The sequence below is a fragment of the Oncorhynchus nerka genome, linkage group LG7, assembly GCF_034236695.1.
Source record: "Oncorhynchus nerka isolate Pitt River linkage group LG7, Oner_Uvic_2.0, whole genome shotgun sequence".
Lineage (NCBI taxonomy): Eukaryota > Metazoa > Chordata > Actinopteri > Salmoniformes > Salmonidae > Oncorhynchus > Oncorhynchus nerka.
Window position 1 is genome coordinate 33,962,012 of NC_088402.1, and position 19,299 is coordinate 33,981,310.

At 43.5% G+C, this 19,299-nt stretch overlaps 1 protein-coding gene across 1 annotated transcript; it reads right to left on the minus strand.

Annotated features, from left to right (window-relative positions):
• Positions 1-17: 17 nt before the first annotated feature.
• LOC115131497 (dysbindin-like) lies at positions 18-18,329 on the minus strand. The gene is made up of 4 exons (XM_029663263.2): positions 18,013-18,329; positions 9,454-9,657; positions 8,714-8,839; positions 18-757 (listed from the first exon to the last, which is right to left on the minus strand). Exons 1-4 carry the CDS (start codon positions 18,056-18,058, stop codon positions 549-551), a joined length of 585 nt encoding a protein of 194 aa, XP_029519123.1. The 5' UTR covers positions 18,059-18,329; the 3' UTR covers positions 18-548.
• Positions 18,330-19,299: the final 970 nt, after the last annotated feature.

The window sequence follows — 19,299 nt, forward strand, 5'->3', positions numbered from 1 at the left end:
TATTGATGTCACTTGTTAAATCCACTTTGATCAGTGTATATGAAGGGGAGGGGACAGGTTAAAGAAGGATTTTTTAAAAGTTAGAAATCAAGACTCATGGAGGGAGACTATGAAACAGGGTCATTCTATTCCAGTTTCATTTCATTATGAAATAACTTTTAAGGTATCAGTATGAGAAATGGTAGTACAGGGTGGTGAAATATTTATGACCAAGTTGAGAGATTATGGGGGAATAATACTGTAACCACAATGTTCAACATGGAGTTATTTCTTTACAGAAAATGATGAAAATACAGGAAACATAAATTACGCATCTCTTCCTCCATGCATCCAGTGCATAGCATATATTCTGCTCTGTTTCGGTCTGTTCAGTGTCTTAGCTCCCATCCTCTCAGGGTTTCGGTCTGTATATTATCTTAGCTCCCATCCTCTCAGGGTTTCGGTCTGTTCATTGTCTTAGCTCCTACTCTGGCCCTTATGTGGCCTGGAAGCTGCTGTCCTCAGTGTTTAAGTGTCTTGCTTTTGGGTGGGGGGTGGTGGCCTCTCTGCTAGGACAGTGTTGGGGGGAACCTCTGCACCCCAACAGGACGGTGGCTGCTGTCCTCCCTCCCCCCTTCATCCTCTTCATCATCGTCCCCAGCCTCGGTGTCCTGGCTGTCAGTGCATGTGGAGGAGAGGGAGGACAGCTTGTTTCCTAGCTCAGCCTGGGTGGGAACCTGCAGGGTGAACTCTGTGGTTAACGAGTCAACGTCTGGACCTGAGAGACATACGGAGGAGAGACGTTTTATGCAGTGCCAGTGAATCAAACTATGAAGTTGCTGTGTACTGTGCATGTCTGTTATAAAATAAAACATGTTTTTTTTTAAAATGGCATGGCAAGCAGTACCGGAGTGCCAAGTCTAAGACAAAAAGGCTTCTCAACAGTTCTTAACCCCAAGCCATAGGACTCCTGAACAGGTAATCAAATGGCTACCCGGACTATTTGCATTGTGTGCCCCCCAACCCCTCTTACGCTGCTGCTACTCTCTATCATATGCATAGTCACTTTAGCTATACATTCATGTACATACTACCTTAATTGGCCCGACCAACCAGTGCTCCCGCACAGTGGCTAACCAGGCTATCTGCATTGTGTCCCGACCACCCACCACCCGCCAACCCCTCTTTACACTACTGCTACTCTGTTCATCATATATGCATAGTCACTTTAACCATATCTACATGTGCATACTACCTCAATCAGCCTGACTAACCGGTGTCTGTATGTAGCCTCGCTACATTTATAGCCTCACTACAGTTTTTCACTGTCTTTTTACTGTTTTATTTCTTTACTTACCTATTGTTCACCTCATACCATTTTTGCACTATTGGTTAGAGCCTGTAAGTAAGGTGGTGTATTCGGCGTACGTGACAAATAAACTTTGATTTGATTTGAGGTAGTCACCTGGAATGCATTTCAATTAACAGCTGTGCCTTGTTCATTTGTGGAATTTCTTTACTTCTTAATGCTTTCAAGCTAATCAGTTTTGTTGTGACAAGGTAGGGTTGGTACACAGAAGACAGCCTTATTTGGTAAAGACCAAGTCCATATTATGGCAAGAACAGTTCAAATAAGCAAAGAGAAATGACACTCCGTCATTACTTTAAGACATAAAGGTCAGTCAATCCGGAGAATTTGAAGAACTTTTGTGTGCAGTCGCAAAAACCATCAAGCGCTATGATGAAACTGGCTCTCATGAGGACCGCCACAGGAAAGGAAGACCCAGAGTCACATCTGCTGCAGAGGATGAGTTTATTAGAGTAACTAGCCTCAGAAATCGGCAATTAACTGCAGCCAAATAAATGCTTCACAGAGCTCAAGTAACAGACACATCTCAACATCAACTGTTCAGAGGAGACGGTGTGAATCAGGCCTTCATGGTCGAATTGCTGCAAAGAAACAACTACTAAAGGGCACCAATAAGAAGAAGAAACTTGCTTGGACCAAGAAACTCGAGCAATGGACATTAGACCTGTGGAAATCTATCCTTTGCTCTGATGAGTCCAAATTTGAGATTTTTTTGGTTCCAACCACCGTGCCTTTGTGAGACAGTAGGTGAACAGATTATCTCTGTATATGTGGTTCCCACCATGAAGCATGGAGGAGGAGGAAGTGTGATGGTGGTTTGCTGGTAACATTGTCTGTGATTTATTTAGAATTCAAGGCACACTTAACCAGCATGGCTACCACAGCATTTTGCAGCGATACGCCATCCCATCTGGTTTGGCCTTAGCGGGACTATCATTTGTTTTTCAACAGGACAATGACCCAACACAACTCCGGGCTGTGTAAGGGCTATTTTACCAAGAAGAAGAGTGATGGAGTGCTGCATCAGATGACCTGTCCTCCACAATCCCCCGACCTCAACCAAATTGAGATGGTTTGGAATGAGTCGGACTGCGGAGTGAAGGAAAAGCAGCCAACAAGTGCTCAGCATATGTGGGAACTCCTTCAAGACTGTTGGAAAAGCATTCCAGGTGAAGCTGGTTGAGAGAATGCCAAGAGTGGGCAAAGCTGTCATCAAATAAAGGGTGGCTACTTTGAAGAATATAAAACATATTTTGATTTGTTTAACACTGTTTTGGTTACTACATGATTCCATGGGTGTTATTTCATAGTTTTGATGTCTTCACTATTATTCTACAATGTAGAACATAGTAAGAATAAAGACAACCCCTTGAATGAGTAGGTGTTCTAAAACTTTTTACCGGTAGTGTATATAAAATATATATTTTTAAAATATATTTTCCTTTATTATTTTCCCCTAACATTACCACCCCTCCCCTAATTGGAATAAACTAATGGACAACAACACTTAGGCTTCTACTTCCAGCTTATATATACTATATACATTTTACAGACACTGTATATTTTACAATAGCTTTCTTTTGTTTGTTTTTACTCCCACCCTTCAGCTGCCCTCAACCCCTCCCATCTATCTCTGAAGACCATCCAGTTTTGATTTATATTTGCCTTATATTTTTCAACCTATATGCAAAAAACAAAACAAATGATTTAATAATTCTGTCTCTTCGCAGCCAAATCTGCAGAGCTGGGAAGATTGTATCCCCCATATATATAACATTCTATTAGTTGCAAGAATTTTGTATAATAATTTAAATTGAAAAACTAAGTTTTAAATCCAGTGTCGTTTTGTATATCAGTTCATAAACCATGTGCCATGGAATCGGTAAATCGGAAATCTCTTCCCAATGATTTTGCTATCTATATGGCCATTTGTTGGTCCTCAAATTAAACTGGTATACTTTTTTATTTATCACAGTTTTTTTAAACCAATTTTGGTCTTTAATGCAGAGAAGTTCCTTACTTTCTCCCCCTTCCACTTGTCTCTTCCATTTTTGCGGTAATGAGGCAATTAGTTGGTTGTAATACATTTCCATATTTTTTGGGGGCTGCATGTGTGACATATCCTATTTATCATATCACTTACAAAGATTATATATATTTTTTTATAAAGAATCCTGCAAAAATGGTTTTTGTATCAATCACTATATTTGAGTTTAACTTAACTTAATATTTGTTGTAATATTTGTTCTGTCTTTTCTGGTGGATTAAACTGACATTGCGAGAAACTTTACATCGATATTTTTGAGATTATTTCATTTTCAAATACCCGAAAGTGAGAGGTTGTAATCTGAAAAAAGGGAAAAAAGCTATTCTTAAATAAGGCAATTTTGACTAATCTGCTAGTGAACCAGTTGGATTTAAGTGTATGTATGACTGAAGCCTTTAGTGAGAAGTCTAATGCTTTCATTTTTAATAGTTTCTGCCCTCCAAATTCATATTCATTATATAAATAGGCCCTTTTAATTTTGTCTGGCTTGCCGTTCCAACTAAAATGAAATATTTTTTGCTCATATAATAAATAAAAAAAACTAGTAGCTAGGTGTAGGCTAGGACTTAAGAAAATAGGTCAACTGGAATATGACTAAAGAGTTAATCAGGGTGATTTTTCCACAAATAGACAGGTTTTTTCCTTTCCATGGTAGCATGATCTTATCTATTTTTGCTAACTTTCTATAAAAAAATATATTGTTGTGAGATCCATTCTTTCTTTCGGGATATAAATACTGAGTATGTCCACTTCCAAGCCAGACCATTGTATTGGTAAACTACACAGTAATGTAAAAGTTGTCTTCTTTAGTTATCCAATATGTAATATAGCACACTTTGGTTGTAATCCTGAGAGGTTAGAAAAAATATCTAGATCTTATATGAAGCTGTGGAGGGATCCTAATTGTGGATTTAAAAGTAAACATGAATCATCAGTGTACAATGACACCTTCGTTTTTAAGCCCTGGATTTCTAGCCCCTTGATATTATTGTTGGATCTGATTTTAATTGCTAACATTTCGATGGTCATAATAAATTGATATGCCGATAGTGGACAACCTTGTTTTACTCCTCTTGACAGTTTAATACTTTCTGAGAAGTAGCCATTATTTACTATTTCACACCTAGGGTTACTATACATAACTTTAACCTATTGTAAACAAGATTCTCCAAAATGTATATATTCCAGGCATTTCTATATCAATTCCAGTCGTACTTTATTAAAATCCTTTTCAAAGTCAGCTATGAATACCAGGCCTGGTTGCCCAGATTTTTCATAGTGTCTTATACGGTATTATCTCCAATATATCGTCCATGTGAAAACCCTGTCTGATTAGGATGAATAATATCTGACATTACCTTTTTAATTCTATGTGCTATGCATTTTGCAAAAATGTTTGTATCACAACACTGATGTGTAAGGAGCCTTAATTTTTTTAATGGACTGAATCTTTATATTTATCACTTGGGTCCTGTTTCAGTAATTATGAGTATCTGATAGTCTACCATTTTATAGGAGTGGTTAAAACATGCTAATAACGGTGCTCTGAGTACATCTAAAAAGGTTTGGTATACCTCAACTGGAGTTTTCTGGGACTTAAAGGATTTAATTGCATCAATAAGTTCCTCTTCTGTAATTTGCCATTTACATGAATCTTTCTGCTTTTAATTTGACATTCTTTTTTAAATTTTATCTTTGGTTAGTGGAGATATTATATAAAATATTGTTTGGTGAATCATGGGTGACTAATTTCAGGGTGAAATGTTTATTACCAAGTCAAGAGATTATGGGGGAATAATACTGTAACCTCACTGTTCAACATGGAGTTATTTCTTTACAGAAAAGGATGAAAATTCAGGAAACATAAATTATGTATCTCTTCCTCCATGCATCCAGTGCATAGAATATATTCCGCTCAGTTTCGGTCTGTTCAGTGTCTTAGCTCCCATCCTCTCAGGGTTTCGGTCTGTTCAGTATTCTAGCTCCCATCTTCTCAGGGTTTCGGTCTGTTCAGTGTCTTAGCTCCCATCCTCTCAGGGTTTCGGTCTGTTCAGTGTCTTAGCTCCCATCCTCTCAGGGTTTCGGTCTGTATATTGTCTTAGCTCCCATCCTCTCAGGGTTTCGGTCTGTTCATTGTCTTAGCTCCTACTCTGGCCCTTATGTGGCCTGTGAGCTGCTGTCCTCAAAGTGTCTTGCTCCTGGTGGGGGTGGTGGCCTCTCTGCTAAGACAGTGTTGGGGGGAAAATATGAATTATTTTGACCTAAATTTGAAAGATGAGTATCCCAGTCTGCTGTCCCCACGTCCTTTAAGATGTCCACCATTGTTCTTGTACCAAATAAGGCGAAGATAACTGAACTCCTAAATGACTATCGCCCCGTAACGCTCACTTCTATCATCATAAAATGCTTTGAGAGACTAGTCAAGGATCATATCACCTCCACCTTACCTGCCACGCTAGACCCACTTGAGTTTGCATACTATCCCAACAGTTCCACAGACGATGCAATCACCATCACACTGCACACTGCCCTATCCCATATGGACAAGAGGAATACCTACATATGTAAGAATGCTGTTCATTGACTACAGCTCAACATTCAACACCATAGTACCATCCAAGCTCATCATTAAAATTAAGGCTCAGGGTCTCGACCCCTCCCTGTGCAATTGGGTCCTGGACTTTCTGAAAGGCCACCCCCAGGTGGTGAAGGTAGGAAACAACATCTCCACTTCGCTGATCCTCAACACTGGGGCCCCACATGGGTGCGTGCTCAGCCCCCTCCTGTACTCCCTGTTCACCCATGATTGCGTGGCCATGCACACCTCCAACTTATTCATCAAGTTTGCAGATGACACAACACTAGTGAGCTTGATAACCAACAGTGACGGGACAGCCTACAGGGAGGAGGTGAGGGCACTCAGAGTGTGGTGTCAGGAAAACAATCTCTCAATCAACGTCAACAAAAAAAAGGAGATGATCGTGGACTTCAGGAAACAGCAGAGGGAGCACCCCCTATCCACATCGACGGGACAGCAGTGGAGAAGGTGGAAAGGTTTAACTTCCTCGGAGTACACATCACGGACAAACTGAAATGGTCCACCATGGCGGCTATTCAACCTCAGCAGGCTGAAGAAATTTGGCTTGTCACCTAAAACCCTCACAAACTTTTACAGATGCACAATTGATAGCATCCTGTCGGGCTGTATCATCACCTGGTACGGCAACTGCACCGCCATCAACTGCAAGGCTCTCCAGAGGGTAGTGTGGTCTGCACAACGCATCACCGGGGAAAACTACCTGTCCTCCAGAACACCTACAGCACCCAATGTCACAGGAAGGCCAAAAATATCAAGAGCCACTGCTTGTTCACCCCTCTACCATCCAGGCGAGGTCAGTACAGGTGCATCAAAGCTGGGACCGAGAGACTGAAAAACTGCTTCTATCTCAAGACCATCAGACTGTTAAAAAGCCATCACTAACAAAGAGGCTGCTGCCAACATACAGACTCAAATCATTGGCCACTTTAATAAATGGAACACTAGTCACTTTACATATCTTACATTAGTCATCTCATATGTATATACTGTATTTTATACCATATATTGCATCTTGCCTATACCGCTCGGCCATCGCTCATCCATATATTTATATGTACATATTATTATTCCACCCCTTTACAATTGTGTGTATAAGGTAGTTGTTGTGGAATTGTTCGATTATTTGTTAGATATTACTGCACTGTCGGAACTAGAAGCACAAGCATTTCGCTACACTCACATTAAACATCTGCAAACCATGTGTATGTGACCAATAACATTTGATTTGATTTGAATTGCATGGCCCCTAAAGGCACATTTAAAAGTGTCCCATACAATAAGGGTATCTGCTGTACCTATATTATGTCGGAAAAATTATCTTATAAATGATTCTGTCCTAGTTAAAAAATAAGTTGTCATCCAATAGGTTTTGATAAAATTTCCAATATCCTCACCCAGGTGGAAATTCTGTAAAAGTAATGTACAGTCGTGGCCAAAACTTTTGAGAATGGCACCAATATTATATTCACAGTCTGCTGCCTCATTTTGTATGATGGCAATTTGCATATACTCCAGAATGTTATGAAGAGTGATCAGATGAATTGCAATTAATTGCAAAGTCCCTCTTTGCCATGCAAATGAACTGAATCCCCCCAAAACATTTCCACTGTATTTCAGCCCTGCCACAAAGGGACCAGCTGACATCATGTCAGTGATTCTCTCGTTAACACAGGTGTGAGTGTTAATGAGGACAAGGCTGGAGATCACTCTGTCATGCTGATTGAGTTCAAATAACAGACTGGAATCTTCAAAAGGAGGGTGGTGCTTGGCATCATTGTTCTTCCTCTGTCAAGAAGGGCAGCAAAGAAGCCACTTCTCTCCAGGAAAAACATCAGGGACAGACTGATATTCTGCAAAAGGTACAAGGATTGGACTGCTGAGGACTGGGGTAAAGTCATTTTCTCTGATGAATCCCCTTTCCGATTGTTTGGGGCATCCGGAAAAATGCTTGTCCGGAGAAGACAAGGTGAGCGCTACCATCAGTCATGTGTCATGCCAACAGTAAAGCATCCTGAGACCATTCATGTGTGGGGTTGCTTCTCAGCGAAGGGAGTGGGCTCACTCTCAATTTTGCCTAAGAACACAGCCATGAATAAAGAATGGTACAACACGTCCTCCGAGAGCAACTTCTCCCAACCATACAGGAACAGTTTGGTGACGAACAATGCCTTTTCCAGCATGACGGAGTGCCTTGCCATAAGGCAAAAGTGATAACTAAGTGGCTCGGGGAACAAAACATTGATATTTTGGGTCCTTGGCCAGGGAACTCCCCAGACCTTAATCCCATTGAGAACTTGTGGTCAATCCTCAAGAGGCAGGTGGACAAACAAAACCCCACAAATTCTGACAAACTCCAAGCATTGATTATGCAACAATGGGCTGCCATCAGTCAGGATGTGGCCCAGAAGTTAATTAACAGCATGCCAGGGAGGATTGCAGAGGTCTTGAAAAATAATTGTCAACACTGCAAATATCTTTGCATCAACTTCATATAATTGTCAATAAAAGTATTTGACACTTATGAAATGCTTGTAATTATACTTCAGTATTCCATAGTAACACCTGACAAAAATATCTAAAGACACTGAAGCAGCAAACTTTGTGGAAATTAATACTTGTGTCATTCTCAAAACGTTTGGCCATGACTGTATATCCTAATTATTTGATGGTCTGACTGTGCATGTCTGTTTGAGTGTGTGTCTGGGTCTGTGTGTCATACCTAGCATGGGGGAGGCAGCGTTGTTGTCCTCTCCCCCAGAGAGGAGGAAGACGTCAAAGCTCTCATGGTCGGACAGGTCCATCTGCTCCAGCATGTCCACGTTCACCTCCATGGACGAAAAACTTCCTATTGGCCCTGAGCAGCAAGACACAGGTGTTAGTCACCAACGCATACAAAACCAAGAATGCAACGGCAAGGGGCTGAGTCCAGGAAGAGCCTTTTTATGTTTTAAAACTCTCAAACACACTAAGGAAGAAATAATAACCTTGGCAAAACCATCGAACTGCTCTTGGCTAAAACTGGGTAATCTTGGAATCCACAACAAAATCTTGCATGCTAGCTAGCTAGTCTGCAAGGTTCTATCCTGTCTGAAATGATTCCAGGCAGGAGTATAGGGTTCTATCCTGTCTGAAATGATTCCAGGCTGGTGTCTGTAGGGTTCTATCCTGGTTCTATACATGTCCTGGATTCATCACCTTGCAGGAACCGTATCTGTTGTTATACCGGTGTTAAGATCACGTGTTGCATGCGTCACAAACACACAGTGCACTGTGAGGTATGATTGACAGCTGAGACGGCATACCTCAAGGATACGAGGAGAGCAGGGCAGGGCAGCAGGGTGTGCAGAGTAAAGAGAGAGAGGGAACTGTCAAATTGTCACCCAAGTCATATACTGTTCTCTCTGCTACCGCTTGGCAAGCGGTACCAGAGCGTCAAGTCTAGGTCCAAAAGGCTCTCACCTCTCCTCTCACTGATCTGCAGGTAGCCGGTGGACAGGTACTGATCCATGTCTTGCTGGAATGCCTCTTCAAAGAACTTCTGCCTCTCCTTCATCTTTGCCTGGGCAAGCTCAGCCTCCTTTAGCTTAAACTGGCCAGGCTCCACCTCCTTTGGCTTCACCTGGGCAGGCTCCACCTCCTTCACGTGGGTTGGCACCTTCTCTGCTACACAGAGCCGAGATATTTACACTTTTAATTTAAAGGTCCATTGCAGACGTTTTTATTTCAATAGTAAATCATTTCTGAGTAAAAATGAATTATCTTACTGTATTTGTTTTAAATTAAAATGGTCAAAAAGAAACAAAAATAGCTTCTTAGCAACAAGCAGTTTCTAAAGCAAGAATTTTGCTCAGACTTTCCTGGACTGGTCTGAGTGGGGAGGGGAAAACTGAAAACTAGCTGTTATTGGCAGAAAGGTTAGGAACTCTCTTTCTTATTGGTCTAGTCACCAGGCAGTCCAAAACTCCGTCCCACCAAAACAGGATTCAATTTTAGGCGGTCTTTTCAAACAGCTCTTACACTAAAATAAATTTCACAATTTCACAGTATTATTCCAAAACACAGGAAATCACGTTTTGACTGCACTCAAATTACAATGAATGGTTACCAGCGTGGATTACATGTGTGTACAGCATCCCATATACACTAGTTCGATGTCAGTTGCCCTAGAGCTTGGGCTTTTGGATAGCAACTGACCATCTCTTTCTGTCTGGGCGATGACAGAGCAGCGACTGACCATATCTGTCTGTCTGGGCGATGACAGAGCAGCAACTTACCATCTCTGTCTGTCTGGGCGATGACAGAGAAGCAACTGACCATCTCTGTCTGTCTGGGCGATGACAGAGCAGCAACTGACCATCTCTGTCTGTCTGGACGATGACAGAGCAAATACTGGCCATCTCTGTCTGTCTGGGCGATGACAGAGCAGCAACTGACCATGTCTGTCTGTCTGGACGATGACAGAGTGTGGAGGTTTAGATGACACAGTGTCACTTCAGCTGACTGTTTCTCCCAGACAGGGAAAAAAGACCGTTATATAAGACACGAAAGGGAGAGAGAGACAGAGAAAGGAAGAGGGAGACTGGGATAGATCGAGAGAGAGACAGAGAAAGGAAGAGGGAGACTGGGATAGATCGAGAGAGAGACAGAGAAAGTAAGAGGGAGACTGGGATAGATCGAGAGGGAGACAGAGAAAGGAAGAGGGAGACTGGGATAGATCGAGAGGGAGACAGAGAAAGGAAGAGGGAGACTGGGATAGATCGAGAGGGAGAAAGAGAAAGGAAGAGGGAGACTGGGATAGATTGAGAGGGAGACAGAGAAAGGAAAAGGGAGACTGGGATAGATCGAGAGGGAGACAGAGAAAGGAAGAGGGAGACTGGGATAGATCGAGAGAGAAAGAGAAAGAAAGAGAGAGGGTGCAGTTGACGTCCCCATTATCAGCAGCTTCCACGCTTTCTCGTTGTATAGGTGCTGCCGAGTCTGTTGTGTTCCTTCCACTCTTTTCAGAAGTGTGTGTGTGTGTGTGTGTGTGTGTGTGTGTGTGTGTGTGTGTGTGTGTGTGTGTGTGTGTGTGTGTGTGTGTGTGTGTGTGTGTGTGTGTGTGTCTTTAAGTGCATACATGTGTGGGTCGTGTTTTGTTTGAGGATTAATTAAAGGTAGTGAGTTTCCTAAGGGACTCCAGTGTGATTCATTACTGTGGTTGGTTGGCTCGGACTTTGTTAACCCTAAGAAATAAAGATATTCTGTCCTTGTAGATTGTGTCTCCACTCATCTTGACATAATAAAACTGCACGCATGTTATAAATATGAAATGAGTCATGTGGACTGTGCCAAGATAATTGAATCATGTTAGTCACCGTATATGCTGTCAAATAAGATATTTGTGTGTTGACTGATGGAAAAATCTGTATTTATAGACATTAGTATTACCTCCAAACATATTCCACCCTAACCAATAAACAGATGTGTATGTACTACTATTACTGCATAATAACTCTTAGTGGGTTGTAATGAAAATGGATGACCAAGGTGCACCGGTGAAGCATGTAAGCAGTAAAAGTATATTAGCATTCTGTGAGAGGGTTTTGGTTGGGCCCCTATTTAACTGGACATCATTATCTGATTGCAGCGCTGCATTTAGAATGGTGTGACTACACAGTCGAGCTAACCTCGTCTAGACCACTAGTGGAAAGAAGGCTAATGCAAGCACATCCCACAACAGAGGCAACAGATGAGCAATACACATCATTTACGAGGACACATTATTCACAATACAGGACAATACAGTTTCCCTCCTTTATTCTTCTGAAACACATCAGCTCAAATGATTGTCAAATGATAGTCAAATCTGGAGTGAACAAAGGGCTATATCTGTTCTTAGTTCTAAATGTTTTGAATGGGGCATGCTTATTTAAGATGGTGAGGAAATCACTTTTAAAGAATAACCAGGCGTCCTCTACTGATGGAATGAGGTCAATATCCTTACAGGATACCCGGGCCAGGTCGATTAGAAAGGCCTGTTCACTGAAGTGTTTTAGGGAGCGTTTGACAGGGATGAGGGGTGGTCGTTGGAAGTAGGCAATGAGGCAGTGATCGCTGAGATCCTGGTTGAAGACAGCAGAGGTGTATTTAGAGGGCAGGTTGATCAGGATGATATCTGTGAGGGTGTCCGTGTTTACGGATTTAGGGTTGTACCTGGTAGGTTCCTTGATCATTTTTGTGAGATTGAGGGCATCTATCTTAGATTGTAGGATGGCTGGGGTGTTAAGCATATCCCAGTTTAGGTCACCTAACAGTACAAACTCTGAAGATAATTGGGGGCAATTAATTCACATATGGTGTCCATGGGGGTTTATAACAAGCGGCAACAGTGAGAGACTTATTTCTGGAAAGGTGGATTTTTAAAAGTAGAAGCTTGAACTCTTTGGGCACAGACCTGGATAGCATGACAGAACTCTGCAGGCTATCTCTGCAGTAGGTTGCAACTCCACTCCCTTTGGGAGTTCTATCCTGGCGGAAAATGTTGTAGTTGGTGATGGAAATTTCAGAATTTTTGGTGTCCTTCCTAATCCAGGATTCAGACACGGCAAGGACATCAGGGTTGGCGGTGTGTGCTAAAGCAGTGAATAAAACAAACTTAGGGAGGAGGCTTCTGATGTTAACATGCATGAAACCAAGGCTTTTACGGTTACAGAAGTCAACAAATGATAGTGCCTGGGGAATAGGAGTGGAACTGGGGAATACAGGGCCTGGGTTAACCTCTACATCACCAGAGGATCAGAGGAGGAGTAGAATAAGGGTACGGCTAAAGGCGATAAGAACTACCCACCACTGGGTGTGGTAGAATAGATTCAGGGCATAATGTACAGACAATGGTATGGTAGGATGTGAGTACAGTGGAGGTAAACCTAGGCTTTGAGCGACGATGAGAGAGGTTTCGTCTCTGGAGGCACCAGTTAAGCCAGGTGAGGTCTCGGCATGTGTGTGGGGTGGAATAAAATAGCCATCTAAGGCATTTTGAGCAGCACTGAGGGCTCTACAGTGAAATAAAACATGAAAAACTAGCCAAGACAGCAGTAGACAAGGCATATTGACATTAGAGAGATGCATAAAGCAAACACAGGTGTTGATCAAGAGAGCTAAGACAACGGGTAAATGGCGATGAATGGGCAGAGCGGGTCAGTTAGGTACATACAGGACCTGAGTTTGAGGCTGGGGCCGACAGGTAAACAAAATGAGGTACCGTGTTATTGAAACAGTCCAGGGGGCATCAGCTGTGTAGCCGAGTGATCATAGGGTCAAAAGAACCGCAATTTGTGAGTCAGGGTGCTGTTCGGTAGTCACTACTACGCTAGGGGAGCAGGGGACACAGTGTTCAGAAAAGCTAGCTGCCCAGGCTAGTAGATGGTTCTTCGGCGACATCGTAACAGAATAGCCTGTTGAGACCACCTCGAGCGATCACATCGGCAGTCCAGTCATGATGGATCGCGGGGCTCCGTGTAAACAATAAAGGGTCTAGGTGTCACGCACTGACCTTAGAGAGCCTTTTTATTTCTCTATTTGGTTAGGTCAGGGTGTGATTTGGGTGGGCATTCTAGTTTTCTATTTCTTTGTTGGCCGGTTATGGTTCCCAATCAGAGGCAGCTGTCTATCGTTGTCTCTGATTGGGGATCATACTTAGGCAGCCTGTTTTCCACTCTAGTTTGTGGGATCTTGTTTTTGCACAGTTACTAGGTAGCCTGCAGAACGTTACGTTCATGTATTCTTTTGTTGTTTTGTTGGTGTTCATCTTAATAAAGAAAGATGTACGCTTACCACGCTGCGCCTTGGTCTCCTTCTAACGACGGATGTAACAGAAGACCCCACCACCAAAGGACCAAGCAGCGTGGCCAGGAAGAGCAGGGATCCTGGGCCCGGGAGAAAAGTGAGTGGAGGACATCCTGGACATGGGAGGATATATTAGATGGTTAAGGATCCTGGATGTGGGAGGAGATCCAGGCTGGTATGGATCGCCTTTCATGGGAGCAGACGGAGGCAGCGAGGGAGGAACAACGACGACACCGGGGTTCGCGACCTCGACGCAAGCATGAGATGCAGCCCCCAAACATTTTTTGCGGGGGGCACACAGGGTGGCTGGCGGAGCCAGGTTGCAGACCAGAGCCAACTCCCTGCACTCGCTTTAAGGAGCGTGTGACCCTTCAGGCACCATGCTTTGCGGTTACACGTACTGTGTCGCCGGTACGCATCCACAGCCCAGTGCGCTCTGTGCCAGCTCCCTGCATTTGCCGTGCTAGAGTGCGCATTCAGCCAGGACGGATTGTGCCGGCTCAGCGCTCCTGGTCTGTGGTGCGTCTCTTCGGCTCAGGATATCCTGCGCCGGCTCTGCGCACTGTGTCTCCGGTGCGCCTTCACAGCCCAGTGCGTCCTGTGCCAGCGCCCCGCACTTGCCGGGCTAAAGTGAGCATCCAGCCAGGACGGGTGGTGCCAGCTCTGCACTCCAGACCTCCGGTGCGTCTCCACGGCCCAGTATATCCTGTGCCGGCTCCACGCACCAGGCCTCCAGTGATGATCCATGGCACGAAGCCTCCAGTGATGATCCATGGCCCGAAGCCTCCAGTGATGATCCATCTAACGATAGAAGTAACACCAGGGCAATTGGCAAAGGAGGCCCTAGAATAGCCCTAGAATTAGCTGGTATATGGGCCTAGCTCGAGGCTAGCTCAAGGCTAGCTGGTGCTTGCTTCGGGACAGAGGTGTTAGCTAACAGTAGCCACTCATTTGCAGCTAGCTAGCTAATCCGGTGTAATGATCCAGAGCGGCAGGAATCCGGTGATTGGTAGAGAGAAGCAGTCCGATATGCTCTGGGTTGATATGGTGCTGAGCAGACAGGCAGGTGCTGTCCGAGCTAAGGCAGGCTGGCTGGTGACCGAGAAAAAGGTGAAAACTGCTATCCGTGGCTAATAAAGACTAGTTGCTAGTTAGCTGGCTAGCTCCTGATGGAATAAAAATTGCAGATCCGTACCACATTGGGTAAGGTGGGTTGCAGGAAAGTATATTTATTTCATAGATAGAAAAGAGATTAAGACATATACTAAGAAGACCGGCTATTAACACTGGATAAGACAAGGACAAACACACATGTCCTACTGCTACGCCATCTTGGATGTGGTTGAGGATAGGGTTAATGTTGAACCAGGATGTGGACATAAACCTAGTGTTAGGGTTGTGGTTGAGGCAAGGCTTAGGGTTGAACTGGGATGTTGACATGAGCCTAGGGTTAGGATTAGGGTAAACCAGCATGTGGATATGAAGCTAGGGTTAGGGTTAGGGATAGCAGCATCCTCATCTGTGCTCGTCTGTCACCCAGGATTAATTTAATTCACTTATTGAGCACCTCATTACAAAGGGAACTGATGGTGAGCTGCTCATGACAAAGTGACCCGATAAATGACTATGAGGGGGGCGCCAGAACGACAAGACTACTCTGTCTTTGTTTGCTTTGTTGAATAGCTTCATTTGCAACCAGCGTACGTACAGAAGCTATACTGATTATGGCAAAGCAAACACACACACACACACGCACACACACATTCACAGAGGAGTTTCCACTACAATACTCATTGGAACACAGTGCCCAGGCTATCTGCATTTTACTTTGGTTTGTGCAGACAAGGAGAGCATAGGAGTGGGAACCTGGGGGCAAACTGAGTCTCTCTACTGTTAGGTCCACTCAACATCCTAAAGAGAGAGCTGGCAGAGCCAAATTAGAGCATTAAACATTCACTGCCATTAAGTAATCTAATGTTCATTCTGCCTGCCTATCTGTCTCATCCCGACTCCCGACTCCAACATGTTCATTACTATGGGACAGCTGGAGATCTAATTTGAATATTGAAACAATGTTGCAAATGTCGGAGACAGATAGCAAGGTTTATACAAATCTCTGCTGTTGAAAAGGAACTATTATTCTAAAATAAATGTGAGATGTCTGAATGCTTTTTATAGGGGAGATGGGCTGATAAGACAGTGGATTGAGCAGTCAGATGGAACAGAGTAAATAGCCATTTTAACGTCATAGATTTAGCCGGTGGTAATTTGTGGAATAGACACCAGCTGGAATGCGCTTTTCACCAATCAGCATTCAGGATTAGACCCACCTGTTGTATAAATCATATTATAAACTGGGTGGTTTGATCCCTGAATACTGAGGTATGTCAGACTGTATTTTTTAAATCTTTATTTAACTAGGCAAGTTAGTTAAAAACAAATTCTTATTTTCAAATCCGCGTTGCAGTTAACTGCCTTGTTCAGGGGCAAAACGACAGATTTTTACCTTGTCAGCTCAGTGATTTGATCTTGCAACCTTTCGGGTACTGGTCCAACGCTCCAACCACTAGGCTACTTGCTGCCCTCTGTATACCATGGGTATGACAAACCATTTATTTTTAAAGTTCTAATTACGTTGTTAACCAGTTTATAATAGCAATAAGGCACCTCGGGGGGGTTGTGATATATGGCCAACATACCACGGCTAAGGACTGTGTTCTAGCACGTTGCGTCATGCATAAGAACATCCCTTAGCCGTGGTATATTGGCCATATATCACACCCCCTCGGGCCTTATTGCTTAAGTAACTCATATTTTAAACACATTTATGGACAATTAACAGATTGTGCCAGATGGATGTCTTCCTCCTCTTCCTTCTTGCAGCGTTCTCAAGGCCGATGGACAACCAGTGCTAACCCAGCACTAACTGTTCCTGTTCTGTTCTGTTCTGTCTATATCCTGTCCTAACTCTGTCCTGTCCTAACTCTGTCCTATTCTATCCTGTTGTCCTGTCCTTTCTTAACTCTGTCGCATGAGTGGCTGTGTTAATAGACCATGGGACATGAAAGTCTCAGGACATACTTCGCATGTTATGTTGTATTTCATTCTATGAATGTCATTATTGTCCCAGCGTGTTGCACAATAGTTTTCAAAATTGTAATGATGACTGCTGCAGAGAATATGTTTGATTATATACTTAACAAAAATATAACCGCAACATGTAAAGTATTGGTCCCATGTCTCATGAGATGAAATTAAAGATCCCAGAAATGTTCCATAAGCACAAAAAGCTTATTTTTCTCAAATGTTGTGATCAAATTTGTTTACATCCCTGTGAGCATTTCTCCTTTGCCAAGATAATCCATCCACCTGACAGGTGTGGTATATCAAGAAGTTGATTAAACAGCATGATCATTACACAGGTGCACCTTGTGCTGGAGGAGAACATGGTGGGGGAGAAGTGGAGGGAGTGGAAGTGGAGGAGGGGGATGGATGGAGGGAGGGGCAGAAGGAGGAGGGAAGTGGAGTGCAATAATAATGAAAGCAATAAAAAGCCTGCTCCAACAGATCTGATCCATGCCTCAACTAAGACATTCTGTCATCGCGCGTGTGTGTGTGTGTGTGCGCGCCCACAATGAGTGACATCGCTCATCAATGACTGGAGGCTACAGCACCAATAATTTCACACCCAGACTTTGTGTTATTCATAGATAATACATGTATCTGTCGGATTATTACTGCATGTGTTCAGTTGTGGTTGAAGGCTTGCATCTTATCCTCTTCACTCCAAACGTTTGACATCAAATAATGTTGATATTAATTCCATACATGTTTGAAATGAAATCCACACATTTTAAACTAAATCCAACACGTTTAGTAATTAATCTACCACCCCAAAAAATAAATTTTCGTGACAACTGTGACCATGAAAACTGGAAAAGAAAGCCAGATTTAAAAAAAAGTCTACCAAGAAGGAGAAGACACATACCCACAAATATAAAAAATATCTAATAATCAAGCATGGATCAACATCTGCTAGTCCCCGATACCTTAGCGTGTAGACATCACGACACAAACAAAAAAACTAAACAAATAAATAAACCAAGACAAGCTGGCATCGGTACCATAGAAATAGAACTAGAGCCCTGTATTATACACATATATACTGGATGTATATCTATGGTGGGTACCTACAGCTATTCCTCTGGCTGCCGTCCATGGATCCTGGAGAAGAAGACATCCCAGCGGTGTTGTAGATCAGAGCCAGAGGAAAGAGAGAGGAGAGGAGGGCAGGATGAGGACTGGGTGAGGCGGCAGAGAGGCGATGTTGCCAACTCTCAATCACAACACCGTCTGTCTCTCTCTGCCTCTCATCCTAAGAGGCTGCTTTAACCACTAACTCACACACGCAAACACGCACATATAATAGTACACACACGCAATCTCGCTCACACAGAAACACGACAGCAATGTTCTCCCCGACACACACTGGCTGTCTGAAAGTATAGAGCTGCTGCCTGCAGGCTGACTGACTGGTCTGGCTGTGCAGACTGAGAGGCTTCAGCACGGCTTGGAGCTGGACCAATCAAATGGCTAGGAGCTGGGTATGTACCAATCACATGGCTAGGAGCTGGGAATGTACCAATCACATGGCTAGGAGCTGGGAATGTATCAATTACACGGCTAGGAGATAGGAATGTACCAATCACACAGCTAGGAGCTAGGAATGTACCAATCACACAGCTAGGAGCTAGGAATGTACCAATCACACGGCTAGGAGCTGGGAATGTACCAATCACACAGCTAGGAGCTGGGAATGTACCAATCACACAGCTAGGAGCTAAGAATGTACCAATCACACAGATAGGAATGTACCAATCACACAGCTAGGAATGTACCAATCACACAGCTAGGAGCTAAGAATGTACCAATCACACAGCTAGGAGCTAGGAATGTACCAAGCACACAGCTAGGAGCTAGGAATGTACCAATCACACAGCTAGGAGCTAAGAATGTACCAATCACACAGCTAGGAGCTGGGAATGTACCAAGCACACAGCTAGGAGCTAAGAATGTACCAATCACACAGCTAGGAGCTGGGATTGAACCCTTAGCCACAGTCAAATATATATATATATATATTTATTTATTTGACCTTTATTTAACTAGGCAAGTCAGTTAAAAACAAATTCTTATTTACAATGACAGCCTACCCCGGCCAGCGCAGGGCCATTTTGTGCCGCCCTATGGGACTCCCAATCACGGCCGGATGTGATAGAGTTTGGATTCAAACCAGGGACTGTAGTGACGCCTCTTGCACTGAGATTCAGTGCCTTAGACTGCAGCTCCACTCGGGAGCCCCATGTGAGGGGGAGCTGCACTCAGAACAGGGAGAGAAAGAGAGAGGCAAATAGTGTGTGTGTGTGCGCGCGTGCGCGTGTGCCACAGAGAGAGATGAGGAGGAGTAAAAGAACCTCTGAT